Here is a 20812-nt window from a genome sequence, read left to right as displayed (position 1 = left end):
CATACCCTTTGCCAGACGAAACCCTTTGTTTTGCTTTTAAAAACCCTTATATAAAGCTACCACATTTGAGTAATCGGTAGCCCAAATACCCTTACAAAACCCTTATCATTCGCTCACCAACACCTTGCATATTGCTTATAAGGGTTAGCCTTATAAAGGGCTTCCCTTATAGCATATAAGCGTGCTAATTTAAGTCGTCTACCTTGTTCATAAAACATACATTACTTCGAAATCGAGCGATCGTCGGCGGCGACGGCGGCGTTCTTTGACTAGGCACGTATTTTCTTTCCTTTTCATACACTACCGTAGATATATACTAATCCGTCTCTTTCACGCAAAGGGAAACCTTTATAAAAAGCGCTTAAAGATAAGGGTAACCCTTATTAAGAGCTAGCCTTATTTTTGGTTAGCTTTTCGGTAAGGGTTAGTCAAAGGTAAGGGTATGAATGGGCTTGCCGTTCAAAAGGGAAAGTCTTTCAATGTGTTAGCCGTGTTTAAGTGTCGCCCATTGAAAGGGTTTTATCGCGGAAAGGGTTGTCCGGTCCCTGGTTGAAATTATTGAGCATTACACTTTTGGTTTGTCGCGACATCTAGTGTCAAGTAGCGGTACTATTAAATCCGCTACTTGACGCTAGACTACGAAAATAAGCAGTATTGTGGTTACGCGCATGTAGCCGTCTATGTATTATTAGTCTATACTAAAGTAGACTTTATGCCCTAGTAATAAGATTTACAAATTGATCGAATCGGATACATTGTGATGTAATAGTTCCCATCATAGAGCCCTAGTTTTAGCATTGATATGATCTGCGAGGATCTAAATCTAAAACCCACAAGACTGTAAAAAAATATATTTGCTAAGATGAAATTAAAATAAATTACTATACTACTATATTTTCATTCAATATGTCCTAAATAAAAGACAAATTCATAATTAATATATTTATTAGCGTATCGACGAAAACAAACAAAGGAAGACTAGTATTGAATTGAATTCACGTAGTTTTGAAGCTACATGTTTTATTTTATAACATCATCATAAAATACCACCGTAAAATAATACAAAATAATTATTACTCCCTCGAACCTTTACGTATTATTGCCTTATAAAAAGTACAATTACGTTACGAAATATATATTTTTTTAATTCAAAATTAAAGTCGTCATCTTATCTGTGGTCGTACACGCAAAACAAGGGCCTGACACTCTTTGATAGAGAAAGATAGTCTTATTGCGATTCCTATAAGAGGAAAGAGAAAATAGTGCCATGCTTTGTCCTTATCACCGACCGGGTTTTTTTTTATGGTCGGGTTATGGCAGCATGGGAGGCGTTGGCGAAATACCGAAATTGATAAGAGTGAAAGAGAAAAAGGATTATGCTGCCATACATTAACCTGTCAATACATGAATATGTCTTTCTCTTACCCCTGGTCGCACGGTTTCATGTCTATAACTACTATACTATGTCTATGACGCAAAAGGACGTCAAGTTGTGCCAACCGTAATAATTGCTCGGAACAATACTGAGCCGAGAATTCCCGAAAGGATCAGTTTCGCCCCCCCGCTTCTAGAAAATAAAATATACATACTGAATTTTGATAGCAGATAACACCAAGAACGTTTAAGAATCTACAGTTTAGTGCATGAAATAACCTTTAGGGTTAAAGTTAAATATGAGGAAGTTATCTTTTGTTACAAATTAACTAAATTTATTTGCGATGCAAGTTTTCAGTGTAGCGGTTAGGTTATTATTTAATATCACTGTTAACAAATAAAATTAATCTCATTGCACCTTCATCATAAACCGTGACAGTCAGATGTTAGGTTAGTTCAACTTGTCTCTTTCGCTCCTGTACCGTTAGGCGAGTCAGAGCTCAGTGCATTAAATGGTTACAACGCGAGCGCACGTCTTTCATGTATCACAGTGGCGACGAGGATGGGATACACTGCACCCCAAACTGCAGCTGCCGCTGGGAAGTAGTCTTGCACTGCTTACGGTGTGTCAATGTGTTGAGCACCTCAGCACTGATGTGGGTGAACCTTTATATTTCCTCACATACATAATATACACACACATACATTCCTGTGTGTCCAAAATTTTAATATTGTTATCACCTTTTAGTGTTTGTTCCTCTCTCATTTTCTCAAAGGTTAGCTGGAAGCAAAGAGGATATAATAGGATAGAGCATACTGTAATAGTAAATTTTGTAACCACAGTAAATTCACTGCCATCTATCGACACACTTTAAAACTAAAAATGAAAATTTATAAAAATACGATAAAATGTATTAAAATATGGATAAATGATTTTTTTTATTTGCATTATTTTTATGATTTTGACCCATGTTCTTTCAATGATATGCGTTAAAATTGTTAAATAACAAACGAAACCGTCAACGCCCTCTATACAAGAGTAGGCCAAAGGTAGTGGCGCCATCTGATCGAGAATCAAATTTTCGTGATTTTTCGAGGTACGTTTTTTCCTTAGACTTTATCCATCTATTACGGAGTTATATCTATCTTTGCTGGAAGAGATCTCTGTCAGGGATAAGTTCGCCTTTGTACATATACTTACATCTTTTACTTTATTATGCCTATTTTGTGTAAACTTGTTTACATGCAATAAAGTGACATACAAACATTTCATCAACAAATTCATGGAGCCAAGCCTCGCCGCCGCTCGAGCATGCACTCAGTTTGCACCCTTAGCGCCACTTGCACCATCCCACTAACCCGGGGTTAACCGGTTAAACCGTTAACCTAGTCAAATTGTACTGGTAACCATGGTACCGGTTAACACCGGGTTAGTGAATGGTGCAAGTGGTCCTTACAGTTTAATTAGCGGAGGCCAGTTTGGAGTTGGAGTCGTCGGTGGTGGTGTGAGTGTTGGCGAACTTAATGGCGGCGCTCATCGCGTCCTGCACGAGCTGCTCGCAGGTTATTAGGCTCACCTGAAATACAATCCAATACAAATAAAATATAGTTTGTCAAAGGACTGTCTCATTTCAAACATAGACAGAGAGAATCATACTATTTGCCTTACACTAGTACTAGCACCCAAAAGTAAAGGACTAGTATAGTTTATTATGTTCTTATTTACTGACAATATGGTTTGACCAACTATACGTCCACATGTAACGACACTTTTGACACTGACAGATCAGTATCGTATCGCTGTGACATCTTATAAGCATTGTTCGAATTGGGCCGACAGTACGCTACACTTTAAAAGAGTTAATGCAATTGAAATACGAGTAAATATGGGGAAACCGTGTATATACACAGCAAAAATGCTTGAAAAAGAAGAATATGACAATCAATAACGTCACCAATATGTTTTTTCCCTATTTAGGGTGACTATCCCGAGACTTCCGAAAGGTATTAATATCAAGAGAATGTACAGTCGAAGGCAAAAATATCGATCCAGACAAATTACAAAAATATGTGAACACGACTTTATGAGGGCTATCGTTTTTTTGCTCACCAGTTGGCGCATCTGATGATGGTGGTCCAAAAGACTAAAGAACAGCTGTCAGTCATTGAAGTGACAAATGACATTTGACATTTCGAACTGTGGAAAAGACCACCATCTACACTAGCGCCCCTAGCGGCGAATTCATACGCGTTAGCCCTCATTGTCTAAGGCAAAGGTGTGAGAGCGTACATATATTTTTGAAACTTTGGGAATGTATATATATTTATGCCCTTGACTGTACCTTAATGGCTAATTTCAAGTGAATCATAAGTCTGCAAAAAAAACTACATAATTCATGGGTGAAATTCTTTCAAAAGTCCGTCTACCAGATAAGACCGTCTACCTGCGCTTTCGTTGTTTCTTACTCTTACGTTTTTACACACTGTCAAAGTCGGTAGAGCAGACAGAGCCATGCTCTTCCTATCTGTGTCTGAGCGACGTCCGCGGGTCAAAATTATTTTCGTAGTCTTGTTTTTAGTACTTCTGTTATTTGTATAGTTTTTATTAGTTTTTTTTTCTTGTGTAATTTAACATTTATATTTATGTAATTGTTTTTTGTAATTTTGGATTAATTTTATTGTTTGTAAAAATTTACATGTAAAAGTGCCCCTGTGGCTTATTTGCTGAATAAATGTTTGATGTTTTGTCCCCAAAAAAAGGACGGAGTGGAACTTTTTGTATGGGGTGAAATTTAATTTTTAATTTTTCTCAAGAGTATTATAATCTACAGCATTGTGTCTACAGCTGGAAAGACGTAAGTACTCAACTTTTTTATTTATTTGATAAAAGACAAAAATAAAAGCATGACAGAGTGGTCAGAAAAACAAGACAACGAAATTGTTATTTGTGCAACAAGAGAGAAAAGTTGGTTTTTCTTGCGATTTTGAGTCCCGAGAAAGCGAAAGATCCTATAAATGAATCACGAGCGAAGCGAGTGATTCTAAGTTAGTATCTTGAGCGTAGCGAGGGACTCAAAAACACTAGATGTAAAATAACTTTGCTCTCGTGTTGCACACATAATTTTTCACCTCAGTAGTGAGAACATATTAAAGGTTAAAATGAATTTCGAATTACACAGAATAACAAATACAGAGAAACAAAAAAAAGTAATAAAAGTATGAAGTGGCAGTTCATGGCCTTCACTAAATTAAAAAGCTACTTTACAGTACATATGGTGCTACTTTCTCGCACTAGTGCGTAAAGAGCACTTTTCGTGCATATGTCGAAAGTTTAAAGGGCCATATGTACTGTAAAACGTTGTACGATACACGTGCGAATAGCTAATTCGGACCTCGTGTCGATTTAAAACACTCCCTGCGGTCGGGTTTTAATTTATCGCCACTCGTTTCGAATTTCCTCTTTACCGCACTTGTATCGAAAATAAGTATTGTTTCACTCCTTGGAGTGAGGAAAGTTCCTCACTCCAGGGAGCGACTTTCCTCACTCCAGGGAGTGACGAAAGTAGGCTTGTTCGAGCTGCTGAGGTGAAAATAATTTTGACCCACATATACAAATACGAATGTTCTTGTTCTTGCCCTCTGACGGTCTTTTCCAACCAAAAATTTCATATACCGGTTCCCCACATATACCTATGGTATAATGATGATAATTTTAACATACCTTGGTGCCTGTCATTTCCGCATATGTGTTGGATTCATTTTCGGGCGTAGGTACCAACTCCGCGTTGAATACTGGCAGAATACTGCTTAGCCATTGTTTCGCGTTGAATGAGTGTGACGTCATGTCCTGCAGAAAAAATCTTTCTTAGTAATGCTGAAATTATTTTTACAATGCATGTGCTCGAAAAGTGCGTTTTCTACGGAGCCATATCATGCGGAAAGTACTACTTTTCCGCACTAGTGCTTTTTGTTTTCATTTTTTTTACAGTACATATGGTGCTACTTTCTCACACTAGTGCGGAAAAGAGCACTTTTCCGCACTAGTGCTTTTTGTTTTAAATTTTTTAATAATTAAACTTATTTGCCATGATATGTTTTTTTATTTATTCGCACAATGCATAGTAAATCATTGTATGATACACGTGCGTAAAGATGCATGCATACACTTTCCGCACTTGTTGGTTGATGGGACTTTTTGTCAATTTTCTATAACCACTTTTGGTTTCCGTAGTCAATTCAACTTGAGACTGACTGCTGACATCATATTATTATGCTTACTGGAAACTATGATCTTATATAATAAAACAAGTGAGTCAGACTCGCACCATTCCGGTTCCGTACCATTATGCAAAAAACGGCAAAAAAATCACGTTTGTTGTATGAGAGCCCCACTTTAATATTTATTTTATTGTTTTTAGTATTTGTTGTTATAGCGGCAACAGAAATACATCATCTGTGAAAGTTTCAACTGTCTAGCTATCACGGTTCATGAGATACACCCTGGTGACAGACGGACGAACAGCGGAGTCTTAGTAATAGGGTCCCTTTATTACCCTTTGGGTACGGAACCCTAATAAAAAACTGACCAGTTCGGAACTTTAAGCACCGTATACATACAGCGACGTGTTATGTCCAGTGATCGGCACGGACGGTGCCACGACGCGGGTTTCCCAGTAGAACACTTATTCAACAATTAAAACAATCTTATTTAACCTTTTGGACGCCAATAACGGATATATCGGCACCGCAGGTCCAACGCCAAAGACGGATTGATCGGTCAAAGACCACAGAGCAACATAGACCTACGTGCATGTGCATAAAGTTCAATTTCAGTTTTGACACTTCGGTGACGTGGCGTCCGAGTGACAGCTTTTGTTTGACACGGCGTCGAAAAGGTTAAAATAACAATAATATAAATTAGTTTTTCGAACAAGATTGCGGCATTTGGGTCATGTCCATTCATGTCCTTTACGGGTCTAAGAACAAATTAAATTATTTTCTATGAAAATATTTTAATTTGTGGTTTTTCAAGTAGACACACTACTATTTAAACTATAAACTGAAATAAATGTCATATTTTTTTTTTTTTTTTTTTTTTTTTTTTTTTTTATTAGCCTATTTTGGTGTCCCACTGCTGGGCAAAGGCCTCCCCTCGTTTTCTCCACTCGACCCTGTCATCGCCATCTTCCCACCATTTGGGGCAGAATGCGTCCAAGTCGTCCCGCCATCTCCTTTTTGGTCTGCCTGAACCCCGGCCTGCACCGTCTATGGTGCTCCGTGGGTCCCACTCAGTAACCATTTTGGCCCATCTTTCCGGGTGCATGCGACAGACATGTCCCGCCCAGTCCCACTTAAGCTTAGCGGTCTTGACGCCTACATCTGCAACTCTAGTTCTGGAGCGTAGTTCCGTGTTTCTGATTCGATCAGTTCTACGAACACCTAATATACTACGCTCCATAGCTCGCTGGCAAACCTTGAGTTTCGATTTTAGGGCCTCAGTTAATGACCAAGTTTGTGCACCGTAAGTTAGGATGGGCAGGATGCACATGTCAAGGAGTTTGCGCTTAAGACACAAGGGAAGGTCACCCTTCATTAGCGCTTTCATGGACCAGAAGCTCTTCCAGGCGTTCTCGATACGTCTATCGATTTCGATAGACCGCCTGTTCTCGAAGGATGCTATCTGGCCCAAGTAAACGTACTCGTCGACATATTGTATATCCTGCCCATCTACTACTATGCTATGTTTAGCTTGATTGGTCATCAACTGAGTTTTCGCTCTATTCATTGTAAGTCCAACCTCAAGGCTCGCCGTGCTGAGGTCTTGCAGCATTTGTTGCAGATGTGATGACGTGTGGGAGAAGAGGACTATGTCGTCAGCAGCGTCCAGCTCTGGACACTGGAGGCTTTGGTCATTTTTTCCTTCGTATATGACATTTATTTCAGTTCCTTTACGGGTGTTAACCCTTAAATGCATGATTTTTTCTTTTTGCCTGAAATTAATATATGTCTTACATAATTGTTTACTGATTCTAGGAAAAATAAAAATATAAATTAAAACATCGATTTTCACTGTTTAACCAGTATTAGAATTTACATAGGGTAAATAATAATTTATGTAAATTTATACAATTATTGGTAAAAGATATAAAAAATCTTACTACCATTAGAAATTTATACTATTTGTAATATACCTATAAGACACTAGTTATAAGAAACATGTACCGTTTGTGCCCAAATAAACATTAAAACACCTATAATAAAGATTTTAAATATAAATAATTACAAACCCCGAAAAAACCGCCTAAATTACATATTAAAAATCATTAAATTTTCCCAATTTTCCGCCATTTCGTGTTAAAAGAAATGTAATTTTTTTAAACTTAAATACTGCGCAAATTTCAATAAAATGACGGAAAGTGTATTAATTTACGATCAAAATAATATACAGGACCAAATAGATTTTACCTAATTATGCATAAAATTATATGTTTTTTGTTGTGTACATACATACATCACTATGCATTCAAGGGTTAAGTGAACTGACCTTGGGCACTGTGCAGACGGCCGTGATGACGCCCTGAGCGCAGCCCAGCAGTAGCGCGGGGGCGCCACCGGCACCGGCGCGGTGAGTCCTCAGCGCCGCGGCGGCGGCGGCGGGCGCCATGATGTAGGAGCAGCGCAGGAAGTGGACCACGACGCGGCGCCCGTCGCGGTTGGCTTCGTCGGTAGCGTTGCGGATCTCTTCTTCCACGATAGAACTGAGGAACAAAGATAGATATAACTCCGTAATAGATGGATACAGTCTAAGGAAAAAACGTGCCTCGAAAATCACGAAAATTTGACTCTCGATCAGATGGCGCCACTAGTTTTGGCCTACACTCGTATAGAGGGCGTTGACTGTTTCGTTTGTTATTTATAATTTTAACGCATACCAGTGAAAGAACATGGGTCAAAATCATATAAAAATAATTAATGCAAATAAAAAAATAATTTATCCATATTTAAATACATTTTATCGTATTTTTATAAATCTTCATTTTTAGTTTTAAAGTGTGTCGATAGATGGCAGTGAATTTACTGTGGTTACAAAATTTACTATGACAGTACCGCTCTAGTATAAGTTACTCTATGTGAGGAAGGAACGAGATGTTGATGAAGAAAAAACAACCGGCCAAGTGCGAGTCGGACTCGCGCACCGAGGGTTTCGTACTTTTTAGTATTTGTTTTTATAGCGGCAACAGAAATACATAATCTGTGAAAATTTCAACTGTCTAGCTATCACGGTTCATGAGATACGGCCTGGTCACAGACAGACAGACGGACAGCGGAGTCTTAGTATAGTTAACGCTATCTCTACTGAGCTCGTTCACTTACCTGTACTAACAATGGCATTCTGTTAAACAAAAGCCATTATTTCTTTTGTGTGAGCGCGTGGCCTTTGTGCCTGAGGCTCACACACAATTGGCCACGCGCGCAGGCACAAAGGCCACGCGCTCACACAAAAGAAATAATGGCTTTTGTTTAACAGAATGTACAGGTAAGTGAACGAGCTCAGTAGAGATAGCGTTAACTATAATAGGGTCCCGTTTTTACGCTTTGGGTACGGAACTCTAATGAACACCTACAGTCCGTTTATGTTAACTTTGCACCGATTTCAACTGAACAAAGTAAGGTAAGTGTCATTATTTTATTTTTACAGATATTTGACATAAGTGATGACGTGGCCACACTTTGTCGTTGCAATTGCCATGCAGAGTCGGCTCGGTCCGACTTCAGTATATTGCCCGTAGATAAGAGGGCCGTTTGATAAGTTTTTAAAAAAGTCAAAAAAATGTATATTTTTTTATACAAATTACATTTAAAAAAATAAAATAAATAAAAAGTTGTTTATTAAAAGAAAGATTTTAAAATTACAACAGGCTCAGTGGTCCCACACTAGGCTAGGCCTGTATCGTGGTGACCGCTCTACAGATTTACTACATAACAAGTTTAGGGGTATCCTCTAAAAGTCTAAACTAAACTAAAGTAAGTCTCTTATCTTACAGTTCTTACATTGAATGAAATGAAATGATTTATTTCTCGAGATAATATCCTTCAAGAGCCCAACACTTATTCCAGCGAGTTTATTTTTTTTTATAGCCATTCACGCCTGCGATACAATCCTCATTTGTCAAAAAATTTTGTCTTCCAAGCAGTAGTAGTAGTAGTAGTGAACACTTTATTGCACAAAACAAGTACATAACACAGAGAGAATACAGTAAATGTGTACAAAGGCGAACTTAAAGGGATCTCTTCCAACTAACCTTTAAGTAACATACGAAATGGTAGTCAAACTAAGATAATATGTACATGAAGGCAAAACTATAAAGAAATAGCTACGCCTAGCTGTCTTCTAAGCCATACCAAAAATGATAAGAATACTTACTGTAAAGCGAGATCATTGGTAGCAGCAGCTTTCTGTACTCTATCCAGCACGTCAAGGCACTGGCTATATTCAGCGTACGGCGCCCCGCTGCCGGCACACAGCTCAGATAGTCGCTGCTTGATGTCCGTCACTTGCTCCTTGCTCTGATCAGGGTCGAGAAGATCGGAGACTTTGAAGAGTTGATGGGATTTACAGAAGAGTTCACGCGCCTGGAAATTTTTGAAGGAATATACATGGAAATATGAAAATGGCTGTGAAAGTTAGATGTAATATTCTGTAATTCTTCTGCAATTCAACTGTACAAAACCAAAAAGATTGACAAAACTGTAATTTTAGTATAGATCTGGAATTTCAAAACGGAGCTTAGGGTTCTTAGGTGTATGTATGGGTAATAAAAAGTACCTCAGTAGCTCTCGGGCCCGTGATGGCATGGATGTTCGGCGAAGTGCCCCCGGCGGCTTTCACTAGTGTTATACACAGCTCGCCGATATGGCCCGTGGATGGGACGTGTGTGCCGCAACATAACTCTCTAAGAACAAATGTTGAAAAAGAGATCATTATAGAAGATGTAGCTATGATGTATAAATGAAAATCAATTCTTGCCTAAAATTTGAGAGCTGAGTATTCACACCGTGCATACATATAGAAGAAAGAAAGCCCAAAGCAGATAAAAAGCCCAAACGACTCGGGCGGTAAAAGTACTTATATAATCTTGCTGTTGTTGGACTATACAGGGTGGCTAAAAAATAAATGCATTCCCGTTGCCAGGGAGGTTTTGGGATTATACTGAGCGTCTTTTACTATGGGACCAACCACGAAATCGCGAAATTTTTTTACCCTCCTATAGAAAATGGACCAGCCAAAATGTATGAAACAGCCAAATTTTTTTTCGCGATTTCGGGGTTGGTCCCATAGTAAAAGTTGCTCAGTATAATCCCAAAACTTCCCTGGCAACGGGAATGCACTTATTTTTTTAGCCACCGTGTATATGATTACCGTCTTGTTAAGTAATATTTACTAATTCGGACCTTACTGCTTAAAACTCTAAGTAAATTTTTGGTAATATAACTGACTAATATTTTTTTTTGAAACTAGCCAGGCAGCTTAAGCTGAAAACTTAGGCCCACTTGCACCATTCCACTAACCCGGGTTAACCTAGAGTTCCATAGGTCACTGGTTCAAATCCGGCTCGAAGGACCATGAACAAATCAAACAAAACTGTTCATCCGATATAGGTGGTTTATTGAGGTTGGTAAACAAAAACATGACAGACTACTTATACAATCTAAGAAAAATCTTAACACCGCGATGTACAGAACAACGCGGAGGGAACAGCGCCATCTAGCGGGACATTAGTACACTACCTTTACTATACAAGTTGTACACCATGGTTACCAGTACAATTTGACACTTGGTTAACGGCTTAACCCTGGGTTAGTGGGATGGTGCAAGTGGGCCTTAGAGAAGAATAGACTTTAGAACTCACTTAGAAGGCAGAGGTTCGCTTGCTTCTACGACGCGTAAGCCGGTTTCTGGGTAGCTCTCTCCGGGAACTGTTAGAATGGACTCGTTTAGCTGCAGGCTGTCTATGACACGGGATTTTACTGGTGTGTTTGCCTGAATAGATTCACTGTTGAAAAACACATTTAATTATGGTGGGTAAGACATGCGACTTCCAGGGGGCTGAGCACGGTCGCATTTTTATCGCCTGTCACGTTCTAACAAGTATAGTGCGAAAGTGACAGGCAATAAAAATTCCACCATGCTGCCACCGCAGGAGGTCGTGTGAACTTATTTACGAAATATTTTTTAATAATTACCAATTGGCCTTTGGTGAAAAACACTTCATGAAGAACCGGACTAAACACTGATTTAAACTTTCACGATTTTTACTCATTATTATTTACAACGAGTCCCGTCGTTGTAAATAATAACCGGACTAAACCCAATAAGGCGTACCTATATAATTTCCCTATTGTCTGGAAGATTTCGCAGTCACTTTTGTGAAAAATATTAATTACGTAAAAGTGAACCACTGGCTAATCAAGACAGTCACAATAGTTTCTGCTTAAATAAATATAAACCACAATAGGAAAACCAAATTAACATAAAATATTGTCTGTTTGTTGTAAACAACTCACCGAATCAACTCCTGCGCTCGCATCATCACATCCTGCGTCAACCGTTGTCCATAAACCGACAAATTTAATGACAACCCCTTATCAGTAACACTAGACCCAGTCTGACACACCACACTATCCGGCAACACTTTCCTAACCGCCGCATTCAATAAATGCACTGCCGTATGATTCCTCATAACATCAAGTCGTTTCTCACTATCGATTTCTAATAACACTTCACTATCACAACCGAAATCATTGTCTATAGGATCCGTTATTGTGAAACAGCCTTTATGGAACACGAAATCGCGGATTTTAAAAACACTCTCCACTTTCAAATGCACTCTATTGTTTATGTGAATGACGCCAGTGTCTGCTATTTGTCCACCTTCCTCGCAATAAAAATTAGTGTCTTTAATTATTAGGTAATAAGTTTGATTTTCGGATGGCTCTAAAAAGTCTATCCATTCGCCTTCTTCGTTTAAAGTTGCTAATACTTTACTTTTAAGAGGTTCATATTGGATTTTATTATCTACTATTGAGTATTTGTATTTATATGAGTCGTTGGTTGACGTAATGTTGTCTTTTTTAAGATTTTCTATGGCCTTGTCGAACATTTGCGCTCTGCTGGCGGTTTGTTCTTGAATGGCGATCTTGTGCCTGGTCTTGTGTTGTTGAAGAAGCTTCCAGAAGCCTTTCTTGTCGATGGTCACGTTGTTTAGTTTGGCGATGCGTTCGATCACGTCTTCTTGGAAGCCGTGGGTGTCGTACAGTTTAAACACTAACTCCCCTGGTATTACGGATGAGTTTTGCTTGCCCATGACCTGAAAAAAAAAACACATTCAGTAGTGTTTTGAATTTTAATTTTAATTTTAACGTAGAAATCGAATAAACGACCATCTCTATTGTAAGCGCTCTTAAGATTCGTCCAGTCCAGCGATTTAGCGGAGGCGCTTCATCCGAGGGCCTACCTCGAACATCGAGGTTCGCAATTAAAAAAAACATTTATTGCCACACAACAAAAAAGAAATTACAGGAAACAAATAACATAAAAAATTGGCATGCGCGACAAAAGGAGTGGGCTCAGCATAAGCAGGAATTGACCGCACAGCGCTGATTTTCAGTCCGCCCCCTTACTGAACCACATTGATATGTACGCGGGATATTATTTTTTACAGATATACATATGCAGGTTTAATTTAGAATAATTAGATTCCACGAAAAATTTCATAGAAAGATGCCCGCAATTTGTGAACTTCGGTGTTCGCGCTTATAGCCATGCAACTGATACGCGGCGAATGCTCCTTTTGCGATGTCTTTCGTCTATAGTGACACGTAATTCTACGAAAATCTTTGTCTACCAGACAACAAGCGGCTAAAAAGAGTGAAAAGAAACAGTATACTTCTAACGCACCTCCTTAAACTCCTTATAGCCTCGTGGAAAACCGGCCATCTCCACGTCGCTCATGGCTTCGGCTTCCGGGTGCTGCGATAGAAGATCTCGCCACTTCTTGACCAGCTCTGACCGTAATCTGGGAACGAACACGAGTTACCTAAATTCGAAAGCTATGAAATTACTATTTAAGTTAAGATTGTTTTTTCTTCTTTTTTTGTTTATAGTATCACATAATAAATAACCGAGTAAAGTTGGATTAAAAGTCCGAGTTAGAGGTTACTTTGGGAATTAATTGTATCGAGCGAAGTGTCATAATTCGTGTATCGGAAGCTATGATATTAAAGATAATATAGTCAAGAACTACATATATTTTTTCCACGTCTACGAATATCAACGCCTCTTAGAAAAACATGATCATATAAGGAGATTTTTCGCCTTCTGGCTCAGGGAACCGCCTTAAGTAAGTCAGGGCTCGGCAAACGGCGGCTCGAGATCCGCATGCGGTTCTTTGGACCTGCTATTGCGGCTTTTCTAGACAATAATTTTACATTCAGAGGACTTAAAAAGTAATATAATAACCACATAAAATAGTTACCAAAATTTCGAAACAGTCCCAATGGGAAAATCTCCTCAAATCTCTAAATTGTCTATGGAGAATGAAGTTTCATCTTTGAAAAATATAAAAAAGTGCATTTTTTCTTGTGATATTTTCCAAACATTTTCGGGAATTTCAAAATTTTTCGAAATTTTATACATTCTATGTCACCTGTCTTTGGCTAGTATTACTACTGTGAAGCGTAAATTGGCCAACTGAACTGTCATTTTTAGGGTTCCGTACCCAAAGGGTAAAAACGGACCCTATTACCAAGACTCCGCTGTCCGTCCGATTGTCTGTCCGTCTGTCTGTATCTCATGAACCGTGATAGCTACAGTTGAAATTTTCACAGACGACGTATTTCTGCTGCCGCTATAACAACAAATACTAAAAACAGAATAAAATAAATATTTAAGTGGGGCTACCATACAACAAACGTGATTTCTTTGCCATTTTTTGCGTAATGGTACGGAACCCTTCGTGCGCGAGTCTGACACGCACTTGGCCGATTTTTTATAGCATGTGGGATATAAAACAGAGGGTTACCTCTTGTAGGCCTGCTCCTCGTGCTCTATAATCAGCTTGGCGTCCTTAGCTCTCGACTCAAGCTCGGGGTAGGCATGCCCGAGTGTGGAAGCTACTTCGTCGTATAATATGCGCACGAGTCGATGGTTGCCGAATATGTCAGTGGCGATCTTTAAGGATGTGCGCATTATCTGCTTTAGGTTTAGGCTGGAATAAAAATAATGGGGTTTTGTTAGAATTACAAGTGGATATTTTCGGTTTTGCTCTGAGATATGATAGCTCTGAGATATGAGTACATAGCTACTTATTTTGTGTCATTTAAATAAATGTATAGCAAAGGAAAGGTAAACATAATATGTACTTGCAGTTTTGATTGCCTTGGATTGCTTTTGTAGAACTGAGATACGTAAATTTTACATACCTACAGAAGGAGTTTGCTTGATTTCTATGAAAACGTATAAATCATCCAGGGAACCTCAAAATCAAAGAGTAAAGCTCTAGTATAAAAACAGTGATGTAAACAAATCTTAAAACATGTGGTTACTTAGAACTGACTAGATGACCATAAAATGAAAAACAAAAATGTTACTAACAGCATACGGCTTTTCAAAAAGATAAGTTTAGGACGTTTAGGTACTTGGTATTCGGGAAGGCGCCGTCAGCCAGCATGCGCGCGTGGTCGGCGTGGCGGCGGAACGCGTTGTCCAGTTGTGCGTCGGCGCCGAAGTGGCCCGTGTAGCTACACGACCTGGCTGTTCTAACGATAACAATGTCAGGAAGATAAGTTTACTTGGTATTCGGGAAGGCGCCGTCCGCGAGGCACACGGCCAGCATGCGCGCGTGGTCGGCGAGGCGGCGGAACGCGTTGTCCAGTTGTGCGTCGGCGCCGAAGTGGCCCGTGTAGCTACACGACCTGGCTGTTCTAACGATAACAATGTCAGGAAGATAAGTTTACTTGGTATTCGGGAAGGCGCCGTCCGCGAGGCACACGGCCAGCATGCGCGCGTGGTCGGCGAGGCGGCGGAACGCGTTGTCCAGTTGTGCGTCGGCGCCGAAGTGGCCCGTGTAGCTACACGACCTGGCTGTTCTAACGATAACAATGTCAGGAAGATAAGTTTACTTGGTATTCGGGAAGGCGCCGTCCGCGAGGCACACGGCCAGCATGCGCGCGTGGTCGGCGAGGCGGCGGAACGCGTTGTCCAGTTGTGCGTCGGCGCCGAAATGGCCCGTGTAGCTACACGACCTGGCTGTTCTAACGATAACAATGTCAGGAAGATAAGTTTACTTGGTATTCGGGAAGGCGCCGTCCGCGAGGCACACGGCCAGCATGCGCGCGTGGTCGGCGAGGCGGCGGAACGCGTTGTCCAGTTGTGCGTCGGCGCCGAAGTGGCCCGTGTAGCTACACGACCTGGCTGTTCTAACGATAACAATGTCAGGAAGATAAGTTTACTTGGTATTCGGGAAGGCGCCGTCCGCGAGGCACACGGCCAGCATGCGCGCGTGGTCGGCGAGGCGGCGGAACGCGTTGTCCAGTTGTGCGTCGGCGCCGAAGTGGCCCGTGTAGCTACACGACCTGGCTGTTCTAACGATAACAATGTCAGGAAGATAAGTTTACTTGGTATTCGGGAAGGCGCCGTCCGCGAGGCACACGGCCAGCATGCGCGCGTGGTCGGCGAGGCGGCGGAACGCGTTGTCCAGTTGTGCGTCGGCGCCGAAGTGGCCCGTGTAGCTACACGACCTGGCTGTTCTAACGATAACAATGTCAGGAAGATAAGTTTACTTGGTATTCGGGAAGGCGCCGTCCGCGAGGCACACGGCCAGCATGCGCGCGTGGTCGGCGAGGCGGCGGAACGCGTTGTCCAGTTGTGCGTCGGCGCCGAAGTGGCCCGTGTAGCTACACGACCTGGCTGTTCTAACGATAACAATGTCAGGAAGATAAGTTTACTTGGTATTCGGGAAGGCGCCGTCCGCGAGGCACACGGCCAGCATGCGCGCGTGGTCGGCGAGGCGGCGGAACGCGTTGTCCAGTTGTGCGTCGGCGCCGAAGTGGCCCGTGTAGCTACACGACCTGGCTGTTCTAACGATAACAATGTCAGGAAGATAAGTTTACTTGGTATTCGGGAAGGCGCCGTCCGCGAGGCACACGGCCAGCATGCGCGCGTGGTCGGCGAGGCGGCGGAACGCGTTGTCCAGTTGTGCGTCGGCGCCGAAGTGGCCCGTGTAGCTACACGACCTGGCTGTTCTAACGATAACAATGTCAGGAAGATAAGTTTACTTGGTATTCGGGAAGGCGCCGTCCGCGAGGCACACGGCCAGCATGCGCGCGTGGTCGGCGAGGCGGCGGAACGCGTTGTCCAGTTGTGCGTCGGCGCCGAAGTGGCCCGTGTAGCTACACGACCTGGCTGTTCTAACGATAACAATGTCAGGAAGATAAGTTTACTTGGTATTCGGGAAGGCGCCGTCCGCGAGGCACACGGCCAGCATGCGCGCGTGGTCGGCGAGGCGGCGGAACGCGTTGTCCAGTTGTGCGTCGGCGCCGAAGTGGCCCGTGTAGCTACACGACCTGGCTGTTCTAACGATAACAATGTCAGGAAGATAAGTTTACTTGGTATTCGGGAAGGCGCCGTCCGCGAGGCACACGGCCAGCATGCGCGCGTGTTTGGCGAGGCGGCGGAACGCGTTGTCCAGTTGTGCGTCGGCGCCGAAGTGGCCCGTGTAGCTACACGACCTGGCTGTTCTAACGATAACAATGTCAGGAAGATAAGTTTACTTGGTATTCGGGAAGGCGCCGTCCGCGAGGCACACGGCCAGCATGCGCGCGTGGTCGGCGAGGCGGCGGAACGCGTTGTCCAGTTGTGCGTCGGCGCCGAAGTGGCCCGTGTAGCTACACGACCTGGCTGTTCTAACGATAACAATGTCAGGAAGATAAGTTTACTTGGTATTCGGGAAGGCGCCGTCCGCGAGGCACACGGCCAGCATGCGCGCGTGGTCGGCGAGGCGGCGGAACGCGTTGTCCAGTTGTGCGTCGGCGCCGAAGTGGCCCGTGTAGCTACACGACCTGGCTGTTCTAACGATAACAATGTCAGGAAGATAAGTTTACTTGGTATTCGGGAAGGCGCCGTCCGCGAGGCACACGGCCAGCATGCGCGCGTGGTCGGCGAGGCGGCGGAACGCGTTGTCCAGTTGTGCGTCGGCGCCGAAGTGGCCCGTGTAGCTACACGACCTGGCTGTTCTAACGATAACAATGTCAGGAAGATAAGTTTACTTGGTATTCGGGAAGGCGCCGTCCGCGAGGCACACGGCCAGCATGCGCGCGTGGTCGGCGAGGCGGCGGAACGCGTTGTCCAGTTGTGCGTCGGCGCCGAAGTGGCCCGTGTAGCTACACGACCTGGCTGTTCTAACGATAACAATGTCAGGAAGATAAGTTTACTTGGTATTCGGGAAGGCGCCGTCCGCGAGGCACACGGCCAGCATGCGCGCGTGGTCGGCGAGGCGGCGGAACGCGTTGTCCAGTTGTGCGTCGGCGCCGAAGTGGCCCGTGTAGCTACACGACCTGGCTGTTCTAACGATAACAATGTCAGGAAGATAAGTTTACTTGGTATTCGGGAAGGCGCCGTCCGCGAGGCACACGGCCAGCATGCGCGCGTGGTCGGCGAGGCGGCGGAACGCGTTGTCCAGTTGTGCGTCGGCGCCGAAGTGGCCCGTGTAGCTACACGACCTGGCTGTTCTAACGATAACAATGTCAGGAAGATAAGTTTACTTGGTATTCGGGAAGGCGCCGTCCGCGAGGCACACGGCCAGCATGCGCGCGTGGTCGGCGAGGCGGCGGAACGCGTTGTCCAGTTGTGCGTCGGCGCCGAAGTGGCCCGTGTAGCTACACGACCTGGCTGTTCTAACGATAACAATGTCAGGAAGATAAGTTTACTTGGTATTCGGGAAGGCGCCGTCCGCGAGGCACACGGCCAGCATGCGCGCGTGGTCGGCGAGGCGGCGGAACGCGTTGTCCAGTTGTGCGTCGGCGCCGAAGTGGCCCGTGTAGCTACACGACCTGGCTGTTCTAACGATAACAATGTCAGGAAGATAAGTTTACTTGGTATTCGGGAAGGCGCCGTCCGCGAGGCACACGGCCAGCATGCGCGCGTGGTCGGCGAGGCGGCGGAACGCGTTGTCCAGTTGTGCGTCGGCGCCGAAGTGGCCCGTGTAGCTACACGACCTGGCTGTTCTAACGATAACAATGTCAGGAAGATAAGTTTACTTGGTATTCGGGAAGGCGCCGTCCGCGAGGCACACGGCCAGCATGCGCGCGTGGTCGGCGAGGCGGCGGAACGCGTTGTCCAGTTGTGCGTCGGCGCCGAAGTGGCCCGTGTAGCTACACGACCTGGCTGTTCTAACGATAACAATGTCAGGAAGATAAGTTTACTTGGTATTCGGGAAGGCGCCGTCCGCGAGGCACACGGCCAGCATGCGCGCGTGGTCGGCGAGGCGGCGGAACGCGTTGTCCAGTTGTGCGTCGGCGCCGAAGTGGCCCGTGTAGCTACACGACCTGGCTGTTCTAACGATAACAATGTCAGGAAGATAAGTTTACTTGGTATTCGGGAAGGCGCCGTCCGCGAGGCACACGGCCAGCATGCGCGCGTGGTCGGCGAGGCGGCGGAACGCGTTGTCCAGTTGTGCGTCGGCGCCGAAGTGGCCCGTGTAGCTACACGACCTGGCTGTTCTAACGATAACAATGTCAGGAAGATAAGTTTACTTGGTATTCGGGAAGGCGCCGTCCGCGAGGCACACGGCCAGCATGCGCGCGTGGTCGGCGAGGCGGCGGAACGCGTTGTCCAGTTGTGCGTCGGCGCCGAAGTGGCCCGTGTAGCTACACGACCTGGCTGTTCTAACGATAACAATGTCAGGAAGATAAGTTTACTTGGTATTCGGGAAGGCGCCGTCCGCGAGGCACACGGCCAGCATGCGCGCGTGGTCGGCGAGGCGGCGGAACGCGTTGTCCAGTTGTGCGTCGGCGCCGAAGTGGCCCGTGTAGCTACACGACCTGGCTGTTCTAACGATAACAATGTCAGGAAGATAAGTTTACTTGGTATTCGGGAAGGCGCCGTCCGCGAGGCACACGGCCAGCATGCGCGCGTGGTCGGCGAGGCGGCGGAACGCGTTGTCCAGTTGTGCGTCGGCGCCGAAGTGGCCCGTGTAGCTACACGACCTGGCTGTTCTAACGATAACAATGTCAGGAAGATAAGTTTACTTGGTATTCGGGAAGGCGCCGTCCGCGAGGCACACGGCCAGCATGCGCGCGTGGTCGGCGAGGCGGCGGAACGCGTTGTCCAGTTGTGCGTCGGCGCCGAAGTGGCCCGTGTAGCTACACGACCTGGCTGTTCTAACGATAACAATGTCAGGAAGATAAGTTTACTTGGTATTCGGGAAGGCGCCGTCCGCGAGGCACACGGCCAGCATGCGCGCGTGGTCGGCGAGGCGGCGGAACGCGTTGTCCAGTTGTGCGTCGGCGCCGAAGTGGCCCGTGTAGCTACACGACCTGGCTGTTCTAACGATAACAATGTCAGGAAGATAAGTTTACTTGGTATTCGGGAAGGCGCCGTCCGCGAGGCACACGGCCAGCATGCGCGCGTGGTCGGCGAGGCGGCGGAACGCGTTGTCCAGTTGTGCGTCGGCGCCGAAGTGGCCCGTGTAGCTACACGACCTGGCTGTTCTAACGATAACAATGTCAGGAAGATAAGTTTACTTGGTATTCGGGAAGGCGCCGTCCGCGAGGCACACGGCCAGCATGCGCGCGTGGTCGGCGAGGCGGCGGAACGCGTTGTCCAGTTGTGCGTCGGCGCCGAAGTGGCCCGTGTAGCTACACGACCTGGCTGTTCTAACGATAACAATGTCAGGAAGATAAGTTTACTTGGTATTCGGGAAGGCGCCGTCCGCGAGGCACACGGCCAGCATGCGCGCGTGTTTGGCGAGGCGGCGGAACGCGTTGTCCAGTTGTGCGTCGGCGCCGAAGTGGCCCGTGTAGCTACACGACCTGGCTGTTCTAACGATAACAATGTCAGGAAGATAAGTTTACTTGGTATTCGGGAAGGCGCCGTCCGCGAGGCACACGGCCAGCATGCGCGCGTGGTCGGCGAGGCGGCGGAACGCGTTGTCCAGTTGTGCGTCGGCGCCGAAGTGGCCCGTGTAGCTACACGACCTGGCTGTTCTAACGATAACAATGTCAGGAAGATAAGTTTACTTGGTATTCGGGAAGGCGCCGTCCGCGAGGCACACGGCCAGCATGCGCGCGTGGTCGGCGAGGCGGCGGAACGCGTTGTCCAGTTGTGCGTCGGCGCCGAAGTGGCCCGTGTAGCTACACGACCTGGCTGTTCTAACGATAA

The 20812-nt window shown here is 44.9% G+C and overlaps 1 protein-coding gene across 1 annotated transcript in view; it reads right to left on the bottom strand.

Moving 5' to 3' along the window:
- Nucleotides 1–1052: 1052 nt before the first annotated feature.
- The window catches only part of LOC134748656 (alanine--tRNA ligase, mitochondrial), a 28328-nt gene continuing 8568 nt past the window's right edge, over nt 1053–20812 (bottom strand). Inside the window, exons 7-15 of the mRNA XM_063683451.1 lie at nt 14457–14642; nt 13334–13451; nt 11941–12743; nt 11286–11429; nt 10202–10328; nt 9800–10008; nt 7919–8132; nt 5096–5221; nt 1053–2951 (exon numbers count right to left, since the gene is read on the bottom strand). Of these exons, the coding sequence (XP_063539521.1) occupies nt 2835–2951; nt 5096–5221; nt 7919–8132; nt 9800–10008; nt 10202–10328; nt 11286–11429; nt 11941–12743; nt 13334–13451; nt 14457–14642 (2044 nt within the window). The 3' untranslated portion in view covers nt 1053–2834. The remainder of the gene's footprint in view (nt 2952–5095; nt 5222–7918; nt 8133–9799; nt 10009–10201; nt 10329–11285; nt 11430–11940; nt 12744–13333; nt 13452–14456; nt 14643–20812) is intronic.

This window comes from Cydia strobilella, chromosome 16 (genome assembly GCF_947568885.1).
Source record: "Cydia strobilella chromosome 16, ilCydStro3.1, whole genome shotgun sequence".
NCBI lineage: Eukaryota > Metazoa > Arthropoda > Insecta > Lepidoptera > Tortricidae > Cydia > Cydia strobilella.
The sequence above is the reverse complement of the archived record's forward strand: the minus strand, read 5'-3'. Positions and strand labels throughout refer to the sequence as shown.